At 39.9% G+C, this 21334-nt stretch overlaps 2 protein-coding genes across 10 annotated transcripts in view; one reads left to right on the top strand and one right to left on the bottom strand.

Moving 5' to 3' along the window:
• Positions 1–8679, top strand: part of CRYBG3 (crystallin beta-gamma domain containing 3) — a 92466-nt gene extending 83787 nt beyond the window's left edge. The window contains exons 19-22 of the mRNA XM_016156487.2: positions 522–645; positions 5067–5225; positions 6163–6322; positions 7047–8679. Coding sequence (XP_016011973.2) covers positions 522–645; positions 5067–5225; positions 6163–6322; positions 7047–7135 — 532 coding nt within the window. The 3' untranslated portion in view covers positions 7136–8679. The remainder of the gene's footprint in view (positions 1–521; positions 646–5066; positions 5226–6162; positions 6323–7046) is intronic.
• The window catches only part of RIOX2 (ribosomal oxygenase 2), a 29121-nt gene continuing 13194 nt past the window's right edge, over positions 5408–21334 (bottom strand). For 3 of the 9 annotated variants that reach the window (XM_036220059.1, XM_036220060.1, XM_036220061.1), the window contains exons 5-11: positions 16154–16257; positions 13576–13678; positions 12593–12788; positions 10756–10844; positions 9363–9449; positions 8808–8957; positions 5408–5662 (exon numbers count right to left, since the gene is read on the bottom strand). In XM_036220059.1, the coding sequence (XP_036075952.1) occupies positions 5606–5662; positions 8808–8957; positions 9363–9449; positions 10756–10844; positions 12593–12788; positions 13576–13678; positions 16154–16257 (786 nt within the window). In that variant the 3' untranslated portion in view covers positions 5408–5605. Of the gene's footprint in view, positions 5663–8604; positions 8958–9362; positions 9450–10755; positions 10845–12592; positions 12789–13575; positions 13679–16153; positions 16258–21334 lie in introns of those variants that run through there. The other 6 variants (XM_016156495.2, XM_016156497.2, XM_016156489.2 and 3 more) reach the window with 5 other exon arrangements.

The raw sequence follows: 21334 nt of genomic DNA, 5'->3' as shown, positions 1-21334 counted from the left end.
CAAAGGAGCCGGGTCTTGATGGAAGAGTAAGACAGAATTTCTGTGGATAATTTTAAGTAGTCTTCGGTGGCCTTGGAGAAGCTGTGGAAGGTGTATCTGCAGGGGTCACTGGAGCCACCTGGAGAGGTCCTGAAGGACATGATATAAGCCTTCAAGTGGGAGAGTATATTATTGTTTTTTTCACTAATAGTGAGGGGTTATAGCTTATCTTTGAATATTAAGTGTAAGAAAAATGACTCAGTATTATCAAACAAACACAGAATTTTAGAGCTGGAGGGAACCTTGTTTCGAAAGGAAACCAGAATCCTAACTGGAATTCATGTCATCTATCACCAGTCCAATGAGATTTCTCCTAGACATCCCTGCTTTTTCTGTTAAAAAATAGAATTACATACTTTTTTTCTTAAAAAAAAAAATCTACAAACCTAGATGTTTTAAAGAATGAACCCTATATGGTATAATATAGGGATTGCCTATTGTTTAGAGTATCCCTACTTTTTTTCTTTCCTGCTCCCATATAGGTGGATAGCTTATGAAGGTTCCAATTTCTTGGGCAGACAAATCCTACTTGAGCCTAATGAGATCCCAACCTGGACAGCATTCAGTAGATGGAAAACAATTGGTTCCCTTCGTCCTATGAAGCAGGTAAGGAGAAAAGAACCATAGGATCCAAAATAGCTTGATTTTTCTAGTACAAATTTCATAAATTACAGCATGTGAAATAATGATCATTTAGTTTGCCATTTATGTAGCAGGAGGAGTGGATTAGGATGGGAAATACCGTAGATTTTAAACAATTCATAAAATTGTATTGAAGGTCAATGTTGGATTTTAGCTTTGAGCCTAGAGTCATATTTGATCGTGTTCACTTTCCATGGAAAATTAAGTTATGAGCTCTGTGGCAAGCAAGAGAAACAAGAATGGACCCTTGAGACTGATGCTAGCTTTACTTTCTAAGTATTTAGATTTTTTCCCTCCTGCTTACATAATGCTCAGGACAGATCCTGGCACTTTAGTTAAAATCGTATTTATTGCACACATACTGCTTGTCAGCCTTCTGTTTAAAAGCGTCCCACTGCACGTAAGATGCAGTCTAAACCCTTCAGCATGGCCCATGGGACGTGGCTCCCTGCTGCTGCAGCAGGCTCCTCTCTCACTGGTTTCCTCACTCACGTGGCTGAGACACGTGCAGAGTGCTTTCCCACTCAGGCTCTTGACACAGGCGGTTCTTTGTAGAAGGTTCTTTCCTCATTCTGTGCCTGGCTAATTCTTATACATCTTTAAATTTAGCTTACATGTCAGGTCCTCAAGGATGCTCCTTTCACAGTCTCTCCCAATCTAAATTAGATCCTAAAAGACTGGGTTCTTTTTCTGCAAGACACTGCATGTGGTTTATTTATAACCTTATAGTCATGGTTGGAGTTGGTACTTTCTCACTCTGTTGCAAGCCCCGTAAAGGCAAGGCTGTGCATGTTTTGCTTGTTGCTCTACTCCTAGTGCCTGTCACAATGTCCGGCACATTGTAGGAGCTCAAGGACTATTCGTTTAATGAAGGAATGAAAATAAAAATAGATGAATGTCTGATATTATGCCAAGAATTATGAAAGCTATAGGACAGACATCACTTCTGCCTTACTGGAACATACTTTTGGCGTGGCGGGGGGTAAGGGGGCAGGTAAAACATCCAACTCAAAACTAACATAAAATGAAAAACTGTAATCATCAAAAAGCCACAGACAATGTGCCTAGTTTAGAAAAGGGAAGTATGAACATGTGGGGGTGGTGGGAGGTTTCACGGAGGGTGGGAAACCCAAGCTAGGCTGCCAGGGGGGTAATGCAGTGGTCAGTGGATATGTCATTTGTACTTCTAATCCCTTTAGAAACCTTTTCTCACTTGATTCCAAGAGTAGTCCTTCAAGATAGGAGTTGTTACTCCATTTTCTAGATGAAGAGTAGGCTCAGACAGGTAAAGCACACTGTCAAAAGCCATCCAACTGCCAGAGCTAGAATTTGAACCCAAATCTATTATGCTCTAAAATCTGTGTTCTTAAGCAACCACACCCTGCTTTCCCCTAAAGTAAGATCAACTAAATATTTTAGAGTGCCACCATATATCCCAGGCACTGAGTTCAGTGTAGCGTAGTTGAGATATAAGTACTAAGGCTCTGATGTTCTCATCTGACATAGTGAATGTTAAGTAGATGACAGCCAATAAAAAGTTAACCTAATTGGTCATGCTGCCTCCCTCCCCACCTTTCCCTCTATCACACACACATTCTTTCTCTCCTTCTCCCCTCATTCCCACTACTGTTCGGTTGGTTCAAATCCTAGTTCTCCCACTTGTAAACAGTGTGACTTTGGGTGAATCACATCATTTCTTGGCACCTCAGAATCATTACTGGTGAAAAGTGTTTGCTTACCTCTCAGAATTATTGTGAGGATTAAATAGGGTCATGTATGTAAAGAGCCTGACACATCTGGCTCATATTACTATGGTAACATTTATTTTGAAAGTTTACTATTCATAGTGTCCCTGGAGAGAATCAGAGATGCTCTTCTGAGGGATACTAAACAGTGGGCTTTCCTGACAGACTGTGGTACAGGATTTCATGACCTTCATATCTTGCTTATTCCTCACTCTTGTCACATGGATGATGGGGAATCCCATTTGAAAAGCCATGGGAAAAAAACAAGGTAGAAGTAGCAATTTTGGTTTTACCGTGTAGCTTTTACCAACTATATAGTAATGCTTAATCCTGTGTGAGAAACTTCAGAAGCCAAGTAGGACCCAGAGAATATTCCTCTCACTTTTGAAAGGGGTTCCTTGCTGGGGAAGGATGTCCCTGCCCAGTGTTCAGGGTCCTGAGAATAAAAGATAGCTAGAACAAGAGCCTCTAATTTCACATAGTTTTTTGACAATTAACATTATATGTGGTGTTGTTCTTGCATTATGCTTTAGGAACTACCCAATTCCTATTCTGGTTAAAAATTTAATTACAAATTAGTTTTTTAACAGGGATTGTTTTCCCTGTTGTCTGTTTAGACCACAGCTTTGAAACCCAGCAAAGGAAGGCCAGGTTTCTAAAACAGTATTATAGGTCATAATTTCTTTTTGTTAAGTCTGTTGGTACTGCTTTAGTTCATATTCTTATCTAGAAATTCATTTAAATAAAATGTAATTCTCTCTGAGGCTGGGAATTAGGAAGCCGCTAAGGTACTTAGGCATATCAGTGTTTTAAAGTATAATTACAGAGGAGTTCAGACTACAAGTGTGTAATAAGGGTAATTCGTACCTTGCTTGAATTAATTAAAACCGATGTTTGTTCCTAACGTTGGAACTCTGTCCTCCGAAGGTCACGTCTGTTTCCTAATATGTAAAAGGTAAGGAAACTGTAATAAAGATATACTAAAGCCTCAATAATTTTTTATTTTTTTAATATATATACATCTTTTTAGGCGAGACAACTCTTGGTTGACCTCACAGATTCCAAGGACCTTGTCAGCTTACAGTTCTTTATTTTTTTATTTTTTACACCCTACAGCAACTTGGTCTTCCTAGGTGGTCTCTCATCCAAGTATTGACCAGGCCCAACCCTGCTTAGCTTCCAAGATCAGACAGGCAGGATCGGGCTTGTTCAGGGTAGCATGACTGTAGACTGAGGCCTCGTGGGAGACCAGGCCGAGTTACAGAAGTTTAAGTACATTATTGTTACATTATGAATGCAGAAGTTGTAATTTGAAACATTTAAAACATTTGCCTGCTTTCAGTAACTCCATAAAAATTTGTCCATTGTTTATTTCATTAGGAAGCCTAAACATGGCAGCAGTTTACCAAAGTTCAGCTGGCCTCATGGTGATATGTTTAAAAATTATAGAATAGTCATTGTTGTTCTTACCATGATACCTCGTTGCATTTACTTAGCACTTAAGTTTCTCTGAGTGAAGTACTCCCTTATTAAATAACACACCATTTGTTGGTAAACAAGGTTCTAATTGGGATGTCGACACCTGACCCAAGGTGGGGGTTTCAGGTGTCCTATATTTTACTATCTTAGGACTTGAGTCCCAAATGACAGGACTGAAAGAACAGTTTCTGTGGGGCTTGAATCAGTGTTGTCCTTTCATTATCTTAATTCACATTGGCACCTTTGGAATTGGTTTGTCATTCCCTGTGTCTAAGAGTAACTAGTGCATTCAGCACAGACCTTAGAGCTTTTCCTGGTTAAGAGGGAGGGTTTGGGTGAACACAGACCTTGTTTCTCCAAATGTGTTAAATAACCTTATTTATAAAATTCGAGTCATAATTGTACGTTCTTAAAGAGTTGGTCTGGTTATTCTGACAGGTAATACAGTGGCCCAGGAAGCATTTTTACAGTGTTTGACATATACTGAGCTTTCGATAAATATTAATATTTAGAGGCAGGTCCTAGATTTTAATATTTTAAAACTTCCTGTATATATTTCAAGTCCGGTGGGGAAGTCCTTTATTGCCCAAACTTTGAATACCAAAGTAGCGAAGAATAAATATGGAAGGTCATTTTTTGAAGTATAAAGGTCAACAAAGTGTAAGTCACCACCACAGCTACTGGGGTCCTCAGCAACCTCCCGTCAGTCATTTGGCAATCATAGCTCAAGACAGTCTCATTACTGTACTGTCTTTGCTAAGTTGCTGTTGGTAGTGCCTTGCCCTATTCCTACTCTCCTGCCTCCCAAAGCATAGCTAGGGCACAGTAGTTACTGAATTAAACTCATCAAGTCCCTAATTCTTCACTGCCCTGTACCACATGGGAGTTCTAGTGAAAGTGTTCCCTTTACTCTTCCAAAGGGCCTTTTTCAGAAAAGTATAATAGAGACTATACAATCTAAGCTTTGTGTTCAGCGGTCTAAGGATCTGTCAATAGAAAATTTATACATATTTTCTAAAGGGAATAAGAGGGAAAGTGATAAAAAAATAAATTCTGCCATGTCAGGTCTCACTTCCCCTCTAAGTTTCCCCTTTTGGACGGACTGATACCCAGATTAAAAAGATTTTTTCTTCTAAATTCCTTTGTTTCTCCCTATCATAGCCTGCAGTGTACATTAGAATAAAGAACCGAGCCCAGAATGAATATCTTACAGTCACTGGAAATGTCGCTGACACGAGGGCAACCTCTGTGTGCATTTCTCCCTACAGTGGAAAGAATACCCAGATCTGGCACTACTGTCGAGGACTCTTCAAGTCCAAGGTAACCAACCTGACACTTGACCCCACTTTTTGGGTTTTGGCTTTTTCTTTTGTAAACCAGAATCCTGTGAAATCAAATGGCATGAGAAAGTAATGCAACTTGCCTAGAAAGTTTACTGCATGATTATATAAATATTGGTGTGTGTATTACTAAAGCATTTAAGTGAACTACACTTTAGAGAATTTTTCATTCCAGAAAATCCACTTTATTTTATAGTAAAAACTAAGATGATGACATATTGTGGATATGCCTAAATGATTTTTTAGAACCAATGATAAAAACTGGATCCAGACTGGACAATGTTTTCTCTTGGTGAGAAATTCCTTTCCGGTCCAGATAAAATCAGCTGTCTTTTGTGACTCTAAACATGGTGAAAACTTCTAATTTTCAAAATACACAATGAAGCAGTAGAAGAAGGAAGCTATATTGGAGAAAACCTAGAAAATAAAATGTAGTTTCTGTGACCTCTGTTACGTTTCACACTATGGAGACTAGAACACCAGCTTGAAAACACTGCAGCTGTGCTTTACTGTCTCACCAGTGGATCACCTGCTTTTTTTCTCCTGCTTCAACAAAATTATTGTCGGATATCTAGTACATCACCCAATGTTTTTATAAGAATACTAAGTTCAACCTAACACATTTAAGCTAACAGGGACTTAACATTTAATTCCAATTCAAGAAACCTTACTGAATGTCTGTTTTCAGATATGTGTCTTTTAAAAACAAGTATCTCTATTTTAGGTTTATTTCTGTACCATTTTCTCTCAACTATTTAAAAAAAAAAAAGCTTACTGAAATTATTATTATACTGTACAGTATTCTGTTTAGATAAGGCATAATGATTTCATTTCTATGATTTGTTCCCATCAAAGAAAAGGGACCCAATTCATTTTAGCAAACACAGTACTACCAATGTATTTCTTAATCCTCGTAGGCCAGTGATACATGTCTCGATGTAATTGGAGGCCGGGACGTGCCCGGAGCTAAAGTAGCCCTATGGACCGAACATGGACAATTCAGGCAGAAGTGGAGACTGAACAGAAATGGAACCATCAGCTCCTATCTCAGTGACCAACTTGTTCTTGATGTTACAGGTGAGCCTGTGATGAAACCCAAAATGTGTTTCTAAATACCATTTTGAAACCTCTCCTTCTGGATAAAAGAAATCCTTACGTATAAAAAAATATTATGTCATGTTTAATTATGCTTGAAAAAAGTTACGCTATTTAATAAAACAATTATCTATGGGGGTCAAGCAGAAAAGGCCTTAGGAAAAAATCTAAGATTTTTGTTCATTAGTACAGTTGTAAAATTATTTGCTACATGAACTTTGAGAACAATTTTAAATTAACATGAACCCATAAAGTGTTTTTGAGAAAGATCTTTTTGTCATTAATTGCTGTAGTCCTTCAAAGCCCTCAGTTAAAACTTCTGGTAGGTATTTAACCTTGTTTTTGAATGCAGCAAGGTCAGGGCCAATATTATTCAGGGCTTTTGCTTTCATTGGGTTAGTCATAGCCACTGTTGGTGTAGAAACGAAAAAACAGTACCTGACTTCAGCCAGAGCTCTCAGAGCACTTTGTTCTTAAGACTTGCATTGTTAGGGCACAGTGCCTATACAATCATCTAGTTGTTCAGTTTGAGTCATAAGGTCTGATGTGAGGTGAATAGCAGCTAAGCCTGTTTAAACTCAGTTTCCCATTTCAGACTACTCTGTAAATGACATACTAATCTACCCAAACAGTGGGCCGAACAAAAGCTTATGGAAACTTAAGCACCTGTGTTACCAAATCTTTTGTCTTGGAATTTCTATTTTAGGAGGAAATTATTATGACAAGACTCATGTAATTGTAAATCATCCCCTGGAGGGAGAGGAAACACAGAAATGGGACATTGAGATATTGTGAGAGAATCTACAGGATCCTTAGGAAGAGCAAAGGAAGAAGGAACCTCATGTCCCACGGAAAGGAAGCTATTTTCCTCATGCACCTGGATCACTGAGAATGAACAATTTTTTTTCAAAAAGTTCCAAGACAAGACTATTGCTGTTAACCATGGGAAAAGCTCAAAATATTCCTGCCAATTATTCAGTGTTCCTGTCATAAATATGTCTTGACTTCTAGGAAAGATTCTACTCCTGCCTGACCTTCAGTTTTGGTGAGCAAGTTTACTGAAGTCTTTCTCTCCTGTGTCCCAAATATGAATCCTATTCCTGATAGCCATTATATATAGGACACTGGTGGTGCTATCCTCCTCTATTAGTTATTAATATACTAGTAGATGCACATATGAGTGTAACGCACAGGGAAATGAATTTCTATAGGTCAACTCATACTTTTGCAAAAAGATGAATCTTTTAGCAACATTTGGAGACAGATTTAATAAACCTTCCTCTTTAAGAGTTTTCTAACTGAAGCACTGTGAGCATTCATACTTGTAACTGACTACGGGAAGAGACCTCAGCTTTATTAGGAGAAGGCTCAAGTGCAGGAGTATTTTCTGTAGCTATTCTTTGCTCAGCCTTTCAAAGTAAAAAAGCACAAATAACCTGTGGCCATCCTTGCACTCTTATCAGAGACCCGCTTCTGGGTGACTGGACTCTAACCAGTGTTTAAGCTATCCCTGTGCTGAGACTTCACCCTAGATTTTGCCTGATCTGCCCTCAAGAAGTGCTTATAAAGACTCTGCCACCTGCATATTAGACAAACTTTTCTTTGCTTGAAGGGCAATTGCAAATGTTCAGATTAAAACCACATAGTATTTGAGCCTTGACTATATACCATTTCACTTTTAAAGTGGAGTTGATTTCTCTCTGAAATGACAGAAAACTCATTTATTTACTATTTTAAATAGCTTCCATTTAAGCAAAATCAGGTAGTTTCAGGTAATCATTAACTGTGCAATTCACAAGCACTGTTCCCTCCTGAATTGGTTTTAAACACATTGAGGAAACTCTTCCCCTCAACTTTTGCTGGAAAGAAAAATGTTTATTTTTATAAAGTTCTCTAGGGGTATTTTTAAAAATATCAACCTATATGCACTTTAAGCTCAAAGACCAGCTATTTTGAGTTTTTATAGAGACTTGAGTCTTTCCATGTAAATATTAGGGTTTTTTTTCCCTTCAATCTCAGGCTCTTATCTTTCAAGCAGCATCTGCAAAATTCTCTTGTCCATAGATGTGAGTGCCTCTCATTAGTGTGGCAGTATTATTTAATGAGACTTAGTATTTTAAGGGGGGGGGGTGTATACACAAAAGTATGTATATTTTCTTTATTAAAAAAAAAGTTAATTTTTTTCTTCATGTTAATTGTTGAAAATTTTTCTAGAGCCAGTGAGGCTCTTTAAAGCAGTTTCTTCCAAAGACAAAGCCAGGTAATGACACTGACATTTAAATTTATTGTAGTTGTGCCTTTTCTACCACACTGGATTAAATAAACTTGTCCAAAATATGGCTGTGACATTGATTTGCCATTCTTCCTACCCAGTCTATGTGCTGGGGCTCCCTAGCACATAAATCTTCTCTTGTCACATGTGTATATAAAGTAGTAGACACTTGATTCTGTAAATGCACTAGACTACCTGGATTAAACATTCTGTCCAAAGGGATAACACCAGGCTTTCCTTTTCCTCATCTGTAGTAAGTCTCAGGTCCTTGACAGAAATAGCTGAACTGTTCCAAATCTGCTTCAGTGCATCAACATGAGATAAAGGAAAGCGAAGTCCATGAGACTGAAAAAGGAAAAACTCGTCAGATAAAAGTCTCTTAAGTGGCATTTTTATATAAACTTCCAAAATTCTCAATATATCATTAATTTTGATACCTTTCTACATATGAAACTTGTTTCAGATAACTTACAGAATTTGCCAATTCCCATATGAAAACATAAATATCACGAAAGGCATCCTGGTTTAAATGATTCTCATTACATCTTTCCTACAAGGCTACACGTCTCAGCTACTATCTTTTAAAGCTGGTCTGTGTGTGTCTATCAATCATCCTGGTGCAGGAGCTCTGTCAGTTATATGAAATGTTAAGCCCATACTGCACTCATAAAAAGCACACAGATCAACGGTAAAAGAATGCTTCCTAGCCACCACCAAATCACAGGAAAAACATTTTAGGTTGGCACAAACCTCTGTTTCCTCATTTCCCATCATGTGTGTCTCTCTCCTATTCTTTAAAGAATGGTAGATGTAAACCATCTTTTCCTGAGTTTCATCCTTTGAAAAAAAACATTAAGGCATCAACAAAATATCAAGAGCTTCATTACAGTCCTCACAGATTACTATTGGTATGTAACAAATAATCACCTTCAGTCACTTTTTTAAAGATAAACCAGTATAACCTGCATCAGAATCTTCAAAAACTTGCTTTAATGAAAAGCAACAATTCGTGTATCAACTTAACACTCAAGTCTTCATTTAATCACACCTGTACTTTGCATCAAAATCTGAGATTCCTAGGTATAAATTAACAATTTATGAATACCATGGAGTGAATGTTACCTCAAGAAATACCGCTGTGATCTACAAAAATTTTCACTCCGATAACAGTTGCCTCCCAAAGGGCCTCTAGTTCCCTTCCCTCTCCACCCTACATTAAATACTACCATTAAATAAGTTTGCCTCTTCTAGAAGTGTTATTCATTCCCTGTCACTTCTTAACAAGACTCAAACACCTTGGTTTGATGCAGTATATTCTAAAACTGATTAGTTATCAGAGTAACTAGGATTTCTTTTAATGGAGATAAGTACTTTTGAGGTTTGTATATATTGCAAACCAGTTCTCGACAGGTCTGGCCCTAATGGCTGGAACAATCTGGTTATAAAAGCATCCTGGTGTTCTCACCTGCGTCCCCTCCAGTGATGCATGGGGTACCTCCCCAAGAAAGCTGATGAAGAGGAACAGGGTAAAGCCACAGGGCACGGGATAGTTCCCGAGGTCCTTTAGGATGGTACAGGGAGCTTTTAATAATAAAGGCAGAGGCTTCAAAACAGACCAGATGAAACCCAGAAATTTATATCTTTAAAATTTTCCAGCTGATTCTACAGTCAGCCACTTTTAGGAACTACTGGGTTAGGTGGCAGTGTTATGGAATTTAGACCACCTTCCTACAGGATAGAGATTTTTAAAGAAGAAACATCAATAAAACCATATGTAAAGACACATCTACACACTGTACAGGGTGGGAGAGGGACTGAGAGAGATGTAGGAACAGGGTGTGTGCAGTTGTCTGAGCAATGTGGGCCTGAATTAGAATGGGAGGCAAAGAGCAAACAATCACTGCGTGAGGGAAATGAAAAGCGATTCTGCACTGGATGAGGGCAAGCCCTCAAGTGCCCACAGGCAGGGAAATCTGCAACTGGAACAGTGAGATTTGGGCATTATCTGCTCTAATGTGATGGCATTAAGCTGTAAGAATAGATGGATTCCCAAAGGAGAAGGGCAGGGGCCACCCGTTAGTCGGATAACCTGTGATGGAAGTACCCTGAGGGGAGAGGAACCCTCTTTCCTCTGCATACTCACAGATCGATCCTGATCTGGCCCCACTGTGAGGACGATGTGGTCTTTAAACTGCAGCCTCACTGTGCTGTCCAACCTTGGTAACTGTCCACCTAGAAAACCCAGAGAGAAAGCCAGTGTTCAAAAGTGGAAACCAGCAGGCTCTAACTGGTTTGCAGGTGTTAACTATTTAAGAAACACATTTACTAACAATTTGTTGTGAATCTAAACATGAGGCACCCTCTCCAACTCAAGTTTACCTTGACTTGTTTACCTTGACATTTATAGTGACAATAAAGTATAGTTTACATCCTTATGGAGCCCATTCTCATAGCAAAGACATATACCATTAGATAAATAACAAAAGGAGTTGGTAAGTACATTAAATAGACATAAATACCTTTGAAATGCGGGTACCTATCAAAATAGGGGCAGGGCTCCTGTCCTGCATAGAGCACTCCTATCTCCAGGTTCTAGCCTCTTGCTTCTCGCTCTACACATACTCTGGAAAGAATACCTGAGTTCAAACTGCACCACCCTACCAACGACTAATGGTGTGACCATGGAAAATCATTCAATCTATGTAGGTCAAGCATAGTGTCATGTAAGAGACACCTAGTAAAGTTCATAGGGGAAAAAGAAAAAACTTCACTGGAAACAGTACAAACAGACCAGCCTTACAGGGTCATCTGGTTGAAAAAGTCTTGACAGATCATAGCTTTATTGACTAAAACAAGGAAAACCTGAGATAAATATTCTGGGCCATTAGTTGATACTCCAAAAATTATTCTGTTAAAGATTAAAATATGTGCTGATAGAACATTTGCTATTTCGAATAGATGCAGTCAAAAACAAATCCTCAGCTTCCCCCAAAGAATAAAAATATGAATAGAATCCATGTTAGAAAGGATTCGGTGGTTCTCAACCGGTGATAAGGCTTTCTCAACCCTACTGAGAAAGAAAGCTGGCCTGGCACTCATAGCTATGTCTCGGTGATCTCCTATGGAACATGAGACAATTCCATAGAATGCCAATATTAAACAAAGCCACACTATGACTGAGATTAAGACAAAAACCAGACCACTCCGTAACCATGTCAGAACTCAAGTAAAAGAACATTACCCAAAGTGACTTAATAGCCCCCACCCTGGCTAAACCTGAGTGACTGCTGCTGCATTACCAGCTATAAATTCAGCCTCATTCCACCCCTCCTGCTACAAGATAAGATGTACAAGAGATCCAGTCACAGAATCCCTGCTTTCTGACAGCATCCAACCCACAGCAAAGCCCTGCTTCCTTGAATCCTCCAGAAAATCACCTAACTCAAGCCCAGATCCTATTGATCCTTTCCAACACCCTTTTACTGAGATTCCCCACAGTTCCCAGCGGTGTGCACTTACAGGAGTGTGGTGTTGCTGGTCTTTGCTATAGGACATCAAAATCACCATCTCCCCAGAAGTATTTTATGTCATCTGCAGCCTGAACCTGTCAAAATAGTCGCCTGAGACTTGGGGGAGGTTTGTGATAACTTTGGGCAGTCCTGTGTATCACCTGCTGATGGCAATACTTTACCCATCCCTGAGTTAATTCCAATGAGATGATTTTAGTGTTCAAGTTCCTAAAACTTCCATAAGACTATGAATACCACAGTACCTACAAATACACAATTTTCTCACTCAAAATCACAGGACTTTCATTCCCATCGGGATCCTAAAGTTGTGTGCAGTGCGCATTGTCCATCCACAACACACTAGAGACAGTTCCAGCTCCATGTTAATTCTAAAACGCCTCAATGTTCCATCTGCTCAAAGAAGTGGCCACCTGGGAAAGCCTCCAAATATCCCAATTAGCCCCTAACCACCTAGAAGAAGACGGCAAGCTCCACCTGGTGTTGAAAGCTCTGCTCCGTCTCCCACACAGTATGGTGGGAGTCTATTCGTAACAAAATCCTTCTTCATGTCTGCTGAAAGCAGCTCACTGGTGCCTTCCAACCGGTCTGCGAGCTTCCTCAGAAAAGCACTTAATCTTCTTGTTGCAACAGCTGTAGTTTCCACCTGCTAGAAACACAGAGGTAAGTTCTGGCGCAGACTCCAGCAGAACTTACTGTCTAGGTCCCAGTCTCCAGAGTAGTCTGCTGAGCACAACCACACAGTGTAGAGATCCAAGTCACTCCCAGGAGGTGGGGTTCGAGGGGGCTTAAAAACATCCCATTATTTCTTTGTAACTTCTGTATATCCTAAGCTGCCTATTGTTTGTCCAAAAAAAAAAAAAAAAAAAAATCGATTTTCAGGATTATGCCTGGAAAGGGATCCCTGGAAATGTACAGTCTCGGCTCTTGCCTTTTGAAAGCAAGTCATCGACCTAAGGTGACTGCTTCGACAGTGACAGCAACCTTGTTCAACTCAGCTCTAATTCATTCATCTTCTCAAATCTAGCCACACAGTGCTGTTGTTTCAAATGTAAAACCAGGACAGACAAGAAAGCCAGGGAATATGCCATGATCAGGATCTCCAGTGTGCCTTTCCTAACTAGTAATCTCACGTGATGAATCTACAGTTCTCCCAGCCACATTATTTATCCAACCATTCATTCAGCCAACATTCCTACAGTGCCTGCTACTGCCACCATGAGATACAGAAAGACAACCGTTTGCACCACACCCTCAGTTTTCTGGGTTGCACATAACATGCTGGACTCCATTCATTCTGCAAGCCATCAACTCAGTTGGTGAACACAGGAGGAGAGAAGATAGGAAGGACCCTGGGGTCCCTAGGATGCAGACCACAGCTTCAAGCTGGCCCAGGTTACAGGTCCTACTCTTTCCCACCTGTCTTTACTCCTTACCAGGAGAAGCTGCCGGGGGATGCCGGCTCGGAACGCCAAGTCTTCCTTTGCAGTATCAAACACAAGCCCCGAAATGGTGTCCAAAAGGAAATCTCCCCATGAACTGGAACACACACCAAGGAAAAAAACATAGTGAACGCATACAAAATATACAGAAAACACTGAGTACCAGTAAAACTGACTGCTATGAACAGACGCTTCCATAGCATTCCAACTCCCCTGCCCATGTATTTTGAATTCAATTAGTTTGACATTACTCAGCACAAAAATGTAAGAGCTTAATCAATCATAGTGCTTCCTTCCCTCCCCACCTGCAGACACTCACATGGAAAGTTAAAACTGGGAAGCAAGGCTTTATTCATGGTTTCTCTTAAAGACAGCACAGAATTAATCACATACTCTCATTAAGCAGGAAGGTTAAGGGACCAATTTTTAAAAAGGTTTTCAACTGTAATACAGTATTTATGAGGAGAGCTTTGTAGAAAATCTTAACTCAATAATTATAGGACCAAAAAATAAATTTTATGTGCAAAAAATACAAAAGCAATATATTTAGGGTAACAGCAAGATCCTTGGACTGTGTAATTATCTGAACAGATATACATAATAAAGGTACATATAAGAGGACATTCTCCCTCAGTAAAATATCCATCAACATCAATTTCAAAACAATTGATCTTGCAATTTGTTAAACTCTAATGATTGTTTTACTGGGGTAGAAGGTAGAAGCCAGCAGCCAAAGATAACATGTAGGGATGTGCATTGCTGTTCAATTACCTTTGCTTTTTGGGGGGCATTTAGAATTGGCTCACTCCTAAATACGTGCCAATGTGTGAAACACTGTGGGGTTTCTCTCTTTAAACATTTCTTAGCTATTTAAAATTTTCCTGTGTCACCAGTGGATTTCAAATTGCCAGCTATGTGCAAAACAGAAATTCACAGCATGATTTTTACCCTTCTCAAATCAGTAAGCAAAATTAACACTTTCATGCTTCCCTCTCTGGAAAGTGGTAAAGGAGGACAAAAGTCACATGAGGGTACTTCCCCCAAGACATCCACTACCACCTGGTGGCCTTACCACTCTGTGACTTAAGTGTTACACCTAACCTCACACCTCTGGTTGAACTTCAACCTGGAAGACACATGCACATCTCTCAGCAGCCTTTCTCCAGTTCCTCCAACCCATGCCCTCAATTGCCCCTGCTCTTCCTGAGGTGGGCCTCAGTGACTTTACATTCCTCACTATGCACGGAACCCAAACATGGCAACAAGGGCATTTTTCATAAAGGAAGCCTAATACAATCACTGGCCTTCTACTTGTGCGTGTGGACAAAGACAACCCCAACTTCAAGGCGGGCTCCAGCTAGTTCCTTCAGTCTCTTAAACACTGGTTAACTTCAGACTGAAAAGCCAGATGAGGAAGCAGAGGTATGTTTACAAACTTGCTATGACTTTGAAGGTAGGAGACTCGCTGTCCCTCGGGCCCGGAATATCCTCTTCCACTCTGATCCTCTGACCCACCTTCTACTCTGCCCTTCTTACTCGTCATTTAACTCTCACAGAGCTGGGGTGTCATTTCTGAGGCCTTCCCTGATGTCCCAGCTTTGCTAAGTGCATTCCTCTATGCTCCAAGAGTCTCATCTGAGAATCCACAACTGAATTTGTCAGAGTTTGGTAACTACTTGCACACCTATCTCCCTCCTACTACTTCCAGAGTGCAAGTTCTCTCAAAGCCCCTTAGCATCCAGAAATTGGCACGGGATCTAGTGCCTACATGCTGAGTAAGTGAATGGCTGGTGCTTTTAAAGAAATCTGAACTGCAAAGTCACTGCTATTAGGAAATCACAATCTGCTACTGCCCAGTTCCTATCATGTGACGAGGCTCTTGCCAAAATGGAACATGGTTTTCACTGTTTTCAGCACATGTACTTAGGTCTGACTGTCCCAGACTGCCTTGCCTTCTTTACTTTCATGAACTGTAGAAACACGGAAACCTTAAGATAGACAGAGTTTCAACAGTTACAGACTTTGTTTAGGGTGATGAAAATGTTTCAGAAACAGTGATGATGGTTGCTTAACAGCATGAATGTAATTAATGTCACTGAATTATACACTTAAAAACAGTTAAAATAGCATATTCTATCCTATATATTATCCTATATATATAAAATATATTATCCTATATATATATATTATCCTATATATATAAAATATATAGGATAGAATATGCTATTTTAACTGTTTTTAAGTGTATAATTCAGTGGCATTTAGACCGAGACATGCACTATAAGCCCGGCCTGGCCTCACTAGCACTGCCACACCTGCAGCTATGGTTCCTTCCTCGCAAACTCTGGGAGCAAACTCAGGTTCATGACATTCCCAGGAGAAAGCCCAGATGGACCAATGGTACAGAAAGGACACTAAAGGAATATGAAGCCTGCAAGGAGCCTGAAACCCCTGGAGGTTGGTTAAGTGGAAGGATAATGGCCAACTCACTCATGTCTCTCCTGAATGCAGCTGCTGTGGGTCACAGCACAGAGCCGTCCTAGGACACCAGGCTGGCTGGCAAAGAGCTTACTTGTTCTGGTAGGTGCTGATGGTCACGTGTGTAGAGTGGGCCAGCCCCGGAGGAGTGTCTGCTTGATGGATGGTCCCTCTGGGGAAGTATAGCAAATCGCCTGGCTAAAGGAAAGAAAAGAGGAAAGAGTTAATAAGGATATCTTCTCAGTTTTGTATGTTTTATGGAGACAAATATAGCATTTGAGTTTCAGTTCTCCATTCTAGAAACCTATTTAATGATTTAAGAGGCAGTCTGTACGCAGGGCTCCTGTGGGGTCCTGCTAGTTCGCCTCACTGTGCCTATGACTATGAACCCTAAATCCTGGAGAGGCTGGCTTTCAGCGCCTGAAGTCACTTTTTTTATTCACAAACTGAGACCAGATACTCTTAAAACCATTCCACTCACACCCAGGGATCAGGGAGGTGACACCCTGGGCCTGAGAAGCCTGCACCCTGCAATGGTGAAGACTTGGAGCTTTGCATATACTGTGCTCATGAGAAGGAAGAATCAACATCATTAAAATGGCCATAATTGCCAAAGCAATCTATAGATTCAATGCAATCCCTATCAAAATACCAATGGTATTTTTCGGAGAACCAGAACAAATTATCCTAAAATTTATATGGGGCCATAAAAAAAAAAAAAAAAAACAAATAACCATAGCAATCTTGAGAAAGAAAAACAAAGTTGGAGGTATCACACTACCTGATATACTATACAACAAGACTACAATAATCAAAATAGCATGGTACTGGCATAAAAACAGATACATTGATCAATGGAACAGACTAGAGAACCCAGAAATAAATTCACATCTATACACTAATTTAATATATGGCAAAAGAGACAAGAATATACAATGGGGTAAAGACAGTCTCTTCAGTAAGTCGTATTGGGAAAATTGGATAGATACATGCAAAAAAAAAATGAAAGAGGACTACCTTCTTACACCATATACATGAAAAGATGCAAAATGGATTAAAGTCTTAAATGTAAGACCTGAACCATAAAACTTCTAGAAGAAAACTTAGGCAGTAAACTCTCTGATATTGCTACTAGTAATTTCTTTTCAGATATATCTCCTCAAGCAAGGGATACAAAGAAAAAATAAATGGGACTACATCAAGCTATAAAGTTTTTGCACAGCAAAGGAAACCTTTAAGAAAACAAAAAGACAACCTATTGAATGGGAGATGGTAATCACTTATGATACATTTGATAAAGAGTTAATATCTAAAATATATAAAGAACTCATACAACTCAACAATAAATCAATCCAATTAAAAAATGGGCAGAAGACCTGAATAAATATTTCTCTAAAGAATACAGATGGCCAATAAGACATATGAAAACATGCTCAAGGTTGCTAATCATCAGAGAAATACAAATTAAAACCACAATAAGCTATCACCACACACCTGTCAGAATGACTATCATCAATAAATTAAAAAATAACAAGTGTTGGCGAGGATGTGGAGAAAAGGGAACTCTCATACACTATTGGTGGGATTGCAAATTGGTACAGCCACTACGGAAAACAGTCTGCAGGTTCCTCAAAAAATTAAAAGTAGATCTACCTTTTGACTCAAGAACTGCACTTCTGGGTATTTATCCAAAAAAATCCAAAACCATAATTGTAAAAGATCTATGCATCCCTATGTTCATAGCAGCACTATTTGCAATAGCCAAAACATGGAAGCAATCAAAATGCCCATTAACAGACAATTGGATAAAGAAGTTATGGTTCATATATACAATGGAATATTACTCAGCATGAAATCTTACCATTTGCTATGACATGGATGGACCTAGAGGTTACTATGCTGAGTCAAATAAGTCAGACAAAGATAAATACCATATGATTTGACTTATATGCAGAACCTAAGGAACGAAAAGAATAAACTAACTGAAAACAGACTCACAAATATAGAGGACAATCTGGTGATAGCAGGGTGGGGGGCGGGTGCGGGGGGAGGAGGCTAGAAAAAAGGGGTAATCAACAAATTAGTAGTTGACAGATGGTCACGGGGATGAGGAGCATGGCATAGGGAATGCAGACGGCAGTCATGTAATGACTAGATGGAGAGGCAGAGGGAAGACTCAGTCAGGGGAGATCATTTCTGGGAGAAATGTCTAACCAAGGTACTACATACTTGAAATAACAAAATAAAATGCTATTTTAAAAAGAATGGTAGCTTTAGAGTCATACAGACTCTGCCACTTACTTGCTGGTAACCCCGGCAAATTACAGAACTTCCTGAAGCCTGTTTATCTGTAAAATGGAGGCAATAGCTCCAAATCTCACAGAACTATTTTGAGAATTAAAGGATACTCCATAACCAAAGCTGTTAGGACAACGATGAGCATGAGGCTATTTGATAATTACTGTCTTACCAACCAGTCCCTGACAGTTTGTGAGCTCTTCCGGGCAAGGTCTATATCCATTTTGTATTCCCATAGCCTAAACTACCAAAGCACACAACAGAGGCTCAAGAAATGTCTGGATGAAAGGATGAAAAACCATATAATCCTTCACTTAAACCTAAAAACTAGACATAACTAAAGACCAGGCAATTTCTTGAGCAGATGAGCCTCCTATGCCCTCTCCTAATTCCCTCCCAAACCAGTGGATAGAAATATTCTCCCCAAATCAGTCTTGCCCTGAGCCACCTCCTCCATAATCCCACCCAGATGAATAACATTCTGTATAGAAGATGCCCAGGGATTGGTGAGAGAATCTTGAGAGCCACTTATCTCCCCTCTGCAACGGTCTGGCTCACTGGTTAAGAGCATGGGCCCTGGCCTAGAGGGAGAGTTCAAGACATATCAGATTAAAAACACTTTTTAAAAAACATTAAGATTTGCTTTAAAGCAAGAAACTATATATAATTATAAATATTCAAAGAGCTATCTTGGTGGTTTGCCATGAATCAAACTGACAGGGAAATTAGTACTCAAGTAAATAAATGCTTTACTCATAATTATACCTATCATTTGCTGAGTACCTCTGTCATCCCTCTAAATGAGGCCCTCACATATATATCCCATTCATTCACTCATCTCACAAACATTTGATTAAAGCTGCTCTGCTCTCCCCGCCCATGCCAGACCCCATGCTAGGCACCAGGGACAGAGCACTGAACAAAATACAGACCTGCCCTTATGTAGCACATTGCAGAAGAAAAGATACATTTGAGAAGAGAAGAGAAAAAATAAATACAATGACACAGTAGTGGGGCCAGAGAGGTCAAATAAAGTAGCAAATAAATAATGTCAAGTGGTGGTGCATGCCATGCAGACAAAATGAGCAGAAGAAGGGGAAGGATGCTGACAGAAGTTGGGGGTGGGGTGTGCCTAGGGTAAGAGGTGCTATTTTACCCAGGATGGTCAGTGAAACCTCACTCTGGTAGAGTGATATTTCAGTAGAGACTTTAGGAAATGAACAAGCCAGCCATGACTACCTGGGGAGAAAAGATTTTAGGAAAAGGGACAAGTACAAACGTTGTGAGACTGGAACGTGTTTGATACGTTTGCAGAGTATCAGGTGGGCCAGTGTCGCTCAAGGGTAGTGAGTAAAGGTGGAGATGATGAGAGGTGAGGTAAGAAGGAAACAGGCCAGATTACAGGGTCTTTGGGACTGTTTTTAAGGATTTTGGCTTTTATTCTGAGTTTAATAGGAAGCCACAGGAAGTCTGGACAAATCATTCACTGGATTTCAAAAGGATCATTATGGTTATTATGTTAGAAAAATCTGCAAAAAGGACAACGGATAGGAGATGTTTGCATAAATCCATGCCCATTTGGTCCTGAACAAAAACAAGAATGGTGACACACTTACAGAGAGGAGGAGGCTGGGGACAGGCTGGGACATAAAATTTTGATTTGGGGAATATTAAATTTGCTTTACCTTTTACCTTTCTAATGGAAACATTAAGTAGGCAGCTAGATGAGAGTCTAAAGTTTAGACATGTGGGCTAGAGATATAACACAACATTTAAAATACATCAGTGTAGAGGGTATTAAAAACCTTGGGAGTGGATGTGGATTAAGATGAGGTACAGGAAATGAGCCCTGACACCCTAACCTGCAGAGGTGAGTAGATTGATAAACAAAGGATGGCTAGGAATAGTCAACAAGTGGAAAAAGAACCAAGAGAGGGCACATCCCAGAAGCCCAGTGAAGAAGGCAGTGACCCAGCATCAAATGGCACTGACAGGCAGACAAAGATGGAGACTAAGAGCTGACCACTGTCCTTGACAACATGGAGGTCACTGGTAACCTTGAGGAGGGTGATTCTGGAAGAATGGTGGGGAGGAAAAAATACAAGGAGGGGCTCCTGAAAGGAGAAGAAATGAAGACAAAGCATTGTGGCAGAGTCCCCGAAGATATTATGTGCTAAGGCCTGGCACCTATGAATATTTAGGTTACATGGACAAGGTGAACTAAGGTTGCAAATGGAATTAGGGCTGCTAAAGGGGAGATTATTCTGGGCTATCCAGGGAGTTCCAATGTAATCAAAAGGATCTTTACAAGTGGAAGAGGATATCAAAAGCAAACCAGAGAAATGGAAGTGTGGGAAACACTAGGCTCCATGTTGCTGGCTTTGAAGATGGAGGAAGGGGCCATGAACCAACGAATGTAAGAGTCTTCTAGAATCTGGAAAAGGCAAGGAGACAGATTCTCTCCTAGAATCTCAAGAGAGAATGCAGCCCTCCTGACAACCTTGATTTCAGCCGAGTGAGACCCCTTCTGGATTTCTGACCTGCAGAACTATAAGCAACTAAATGTCCATTGTTTTAAGCCCCACTTGTGGTAATCTGATAAGAAGCAATATATTAACATATAGCCACTTCTTGCAAGGAATTTCATTTTAAGGGAGGCATCAAAGTAATACTGTTCAATCCTTACAACCTACACAGTAAACATTAAGATGTCCATTTTAATTAAGAAGAAACTAAGACTTGGATAAATAACTTGCCCAAAGACACAGATCCCCAAGCCATAGAAAAGTGTTTCCATTACAGGGGTGGTATTCATCCCAAGGTTCTGAATTGGGCAGAGGTACCACAAAGGATGTCACTTAAGTAGGGAGAAAGAGGGCTGAGAAGGGCTCCAGGCCTCTCATCGTAGCCCTAACGCTCACTGCCAAACAGAGCAACTCAGCTTTTCCATTTATACTGGGCATTTATGCAAGATTTC

Source organism: Rousettus aegyptiacus, unplaced genomic scaffold, assembly GCF_014176215.1.
Source record: "Rousettus aegyptiacus isolate mRouAeg1 unplaced genomic scaffold, mRouAeg1.p scaffold_m13_p_4, whole genome shotgun sequence".
Lineage (NCBI taxonomy): Eukaryota > Metazoa > Chordata > Mammalia > Chiroptera > Pteropodidae > Rousettus > Rousettus aegyptiacus.
The sequence above is the reverse complement of the archived record's forward strand: the minus strand, read 5'-3'. Positions and strand labels throughout refer to the sequence as shown.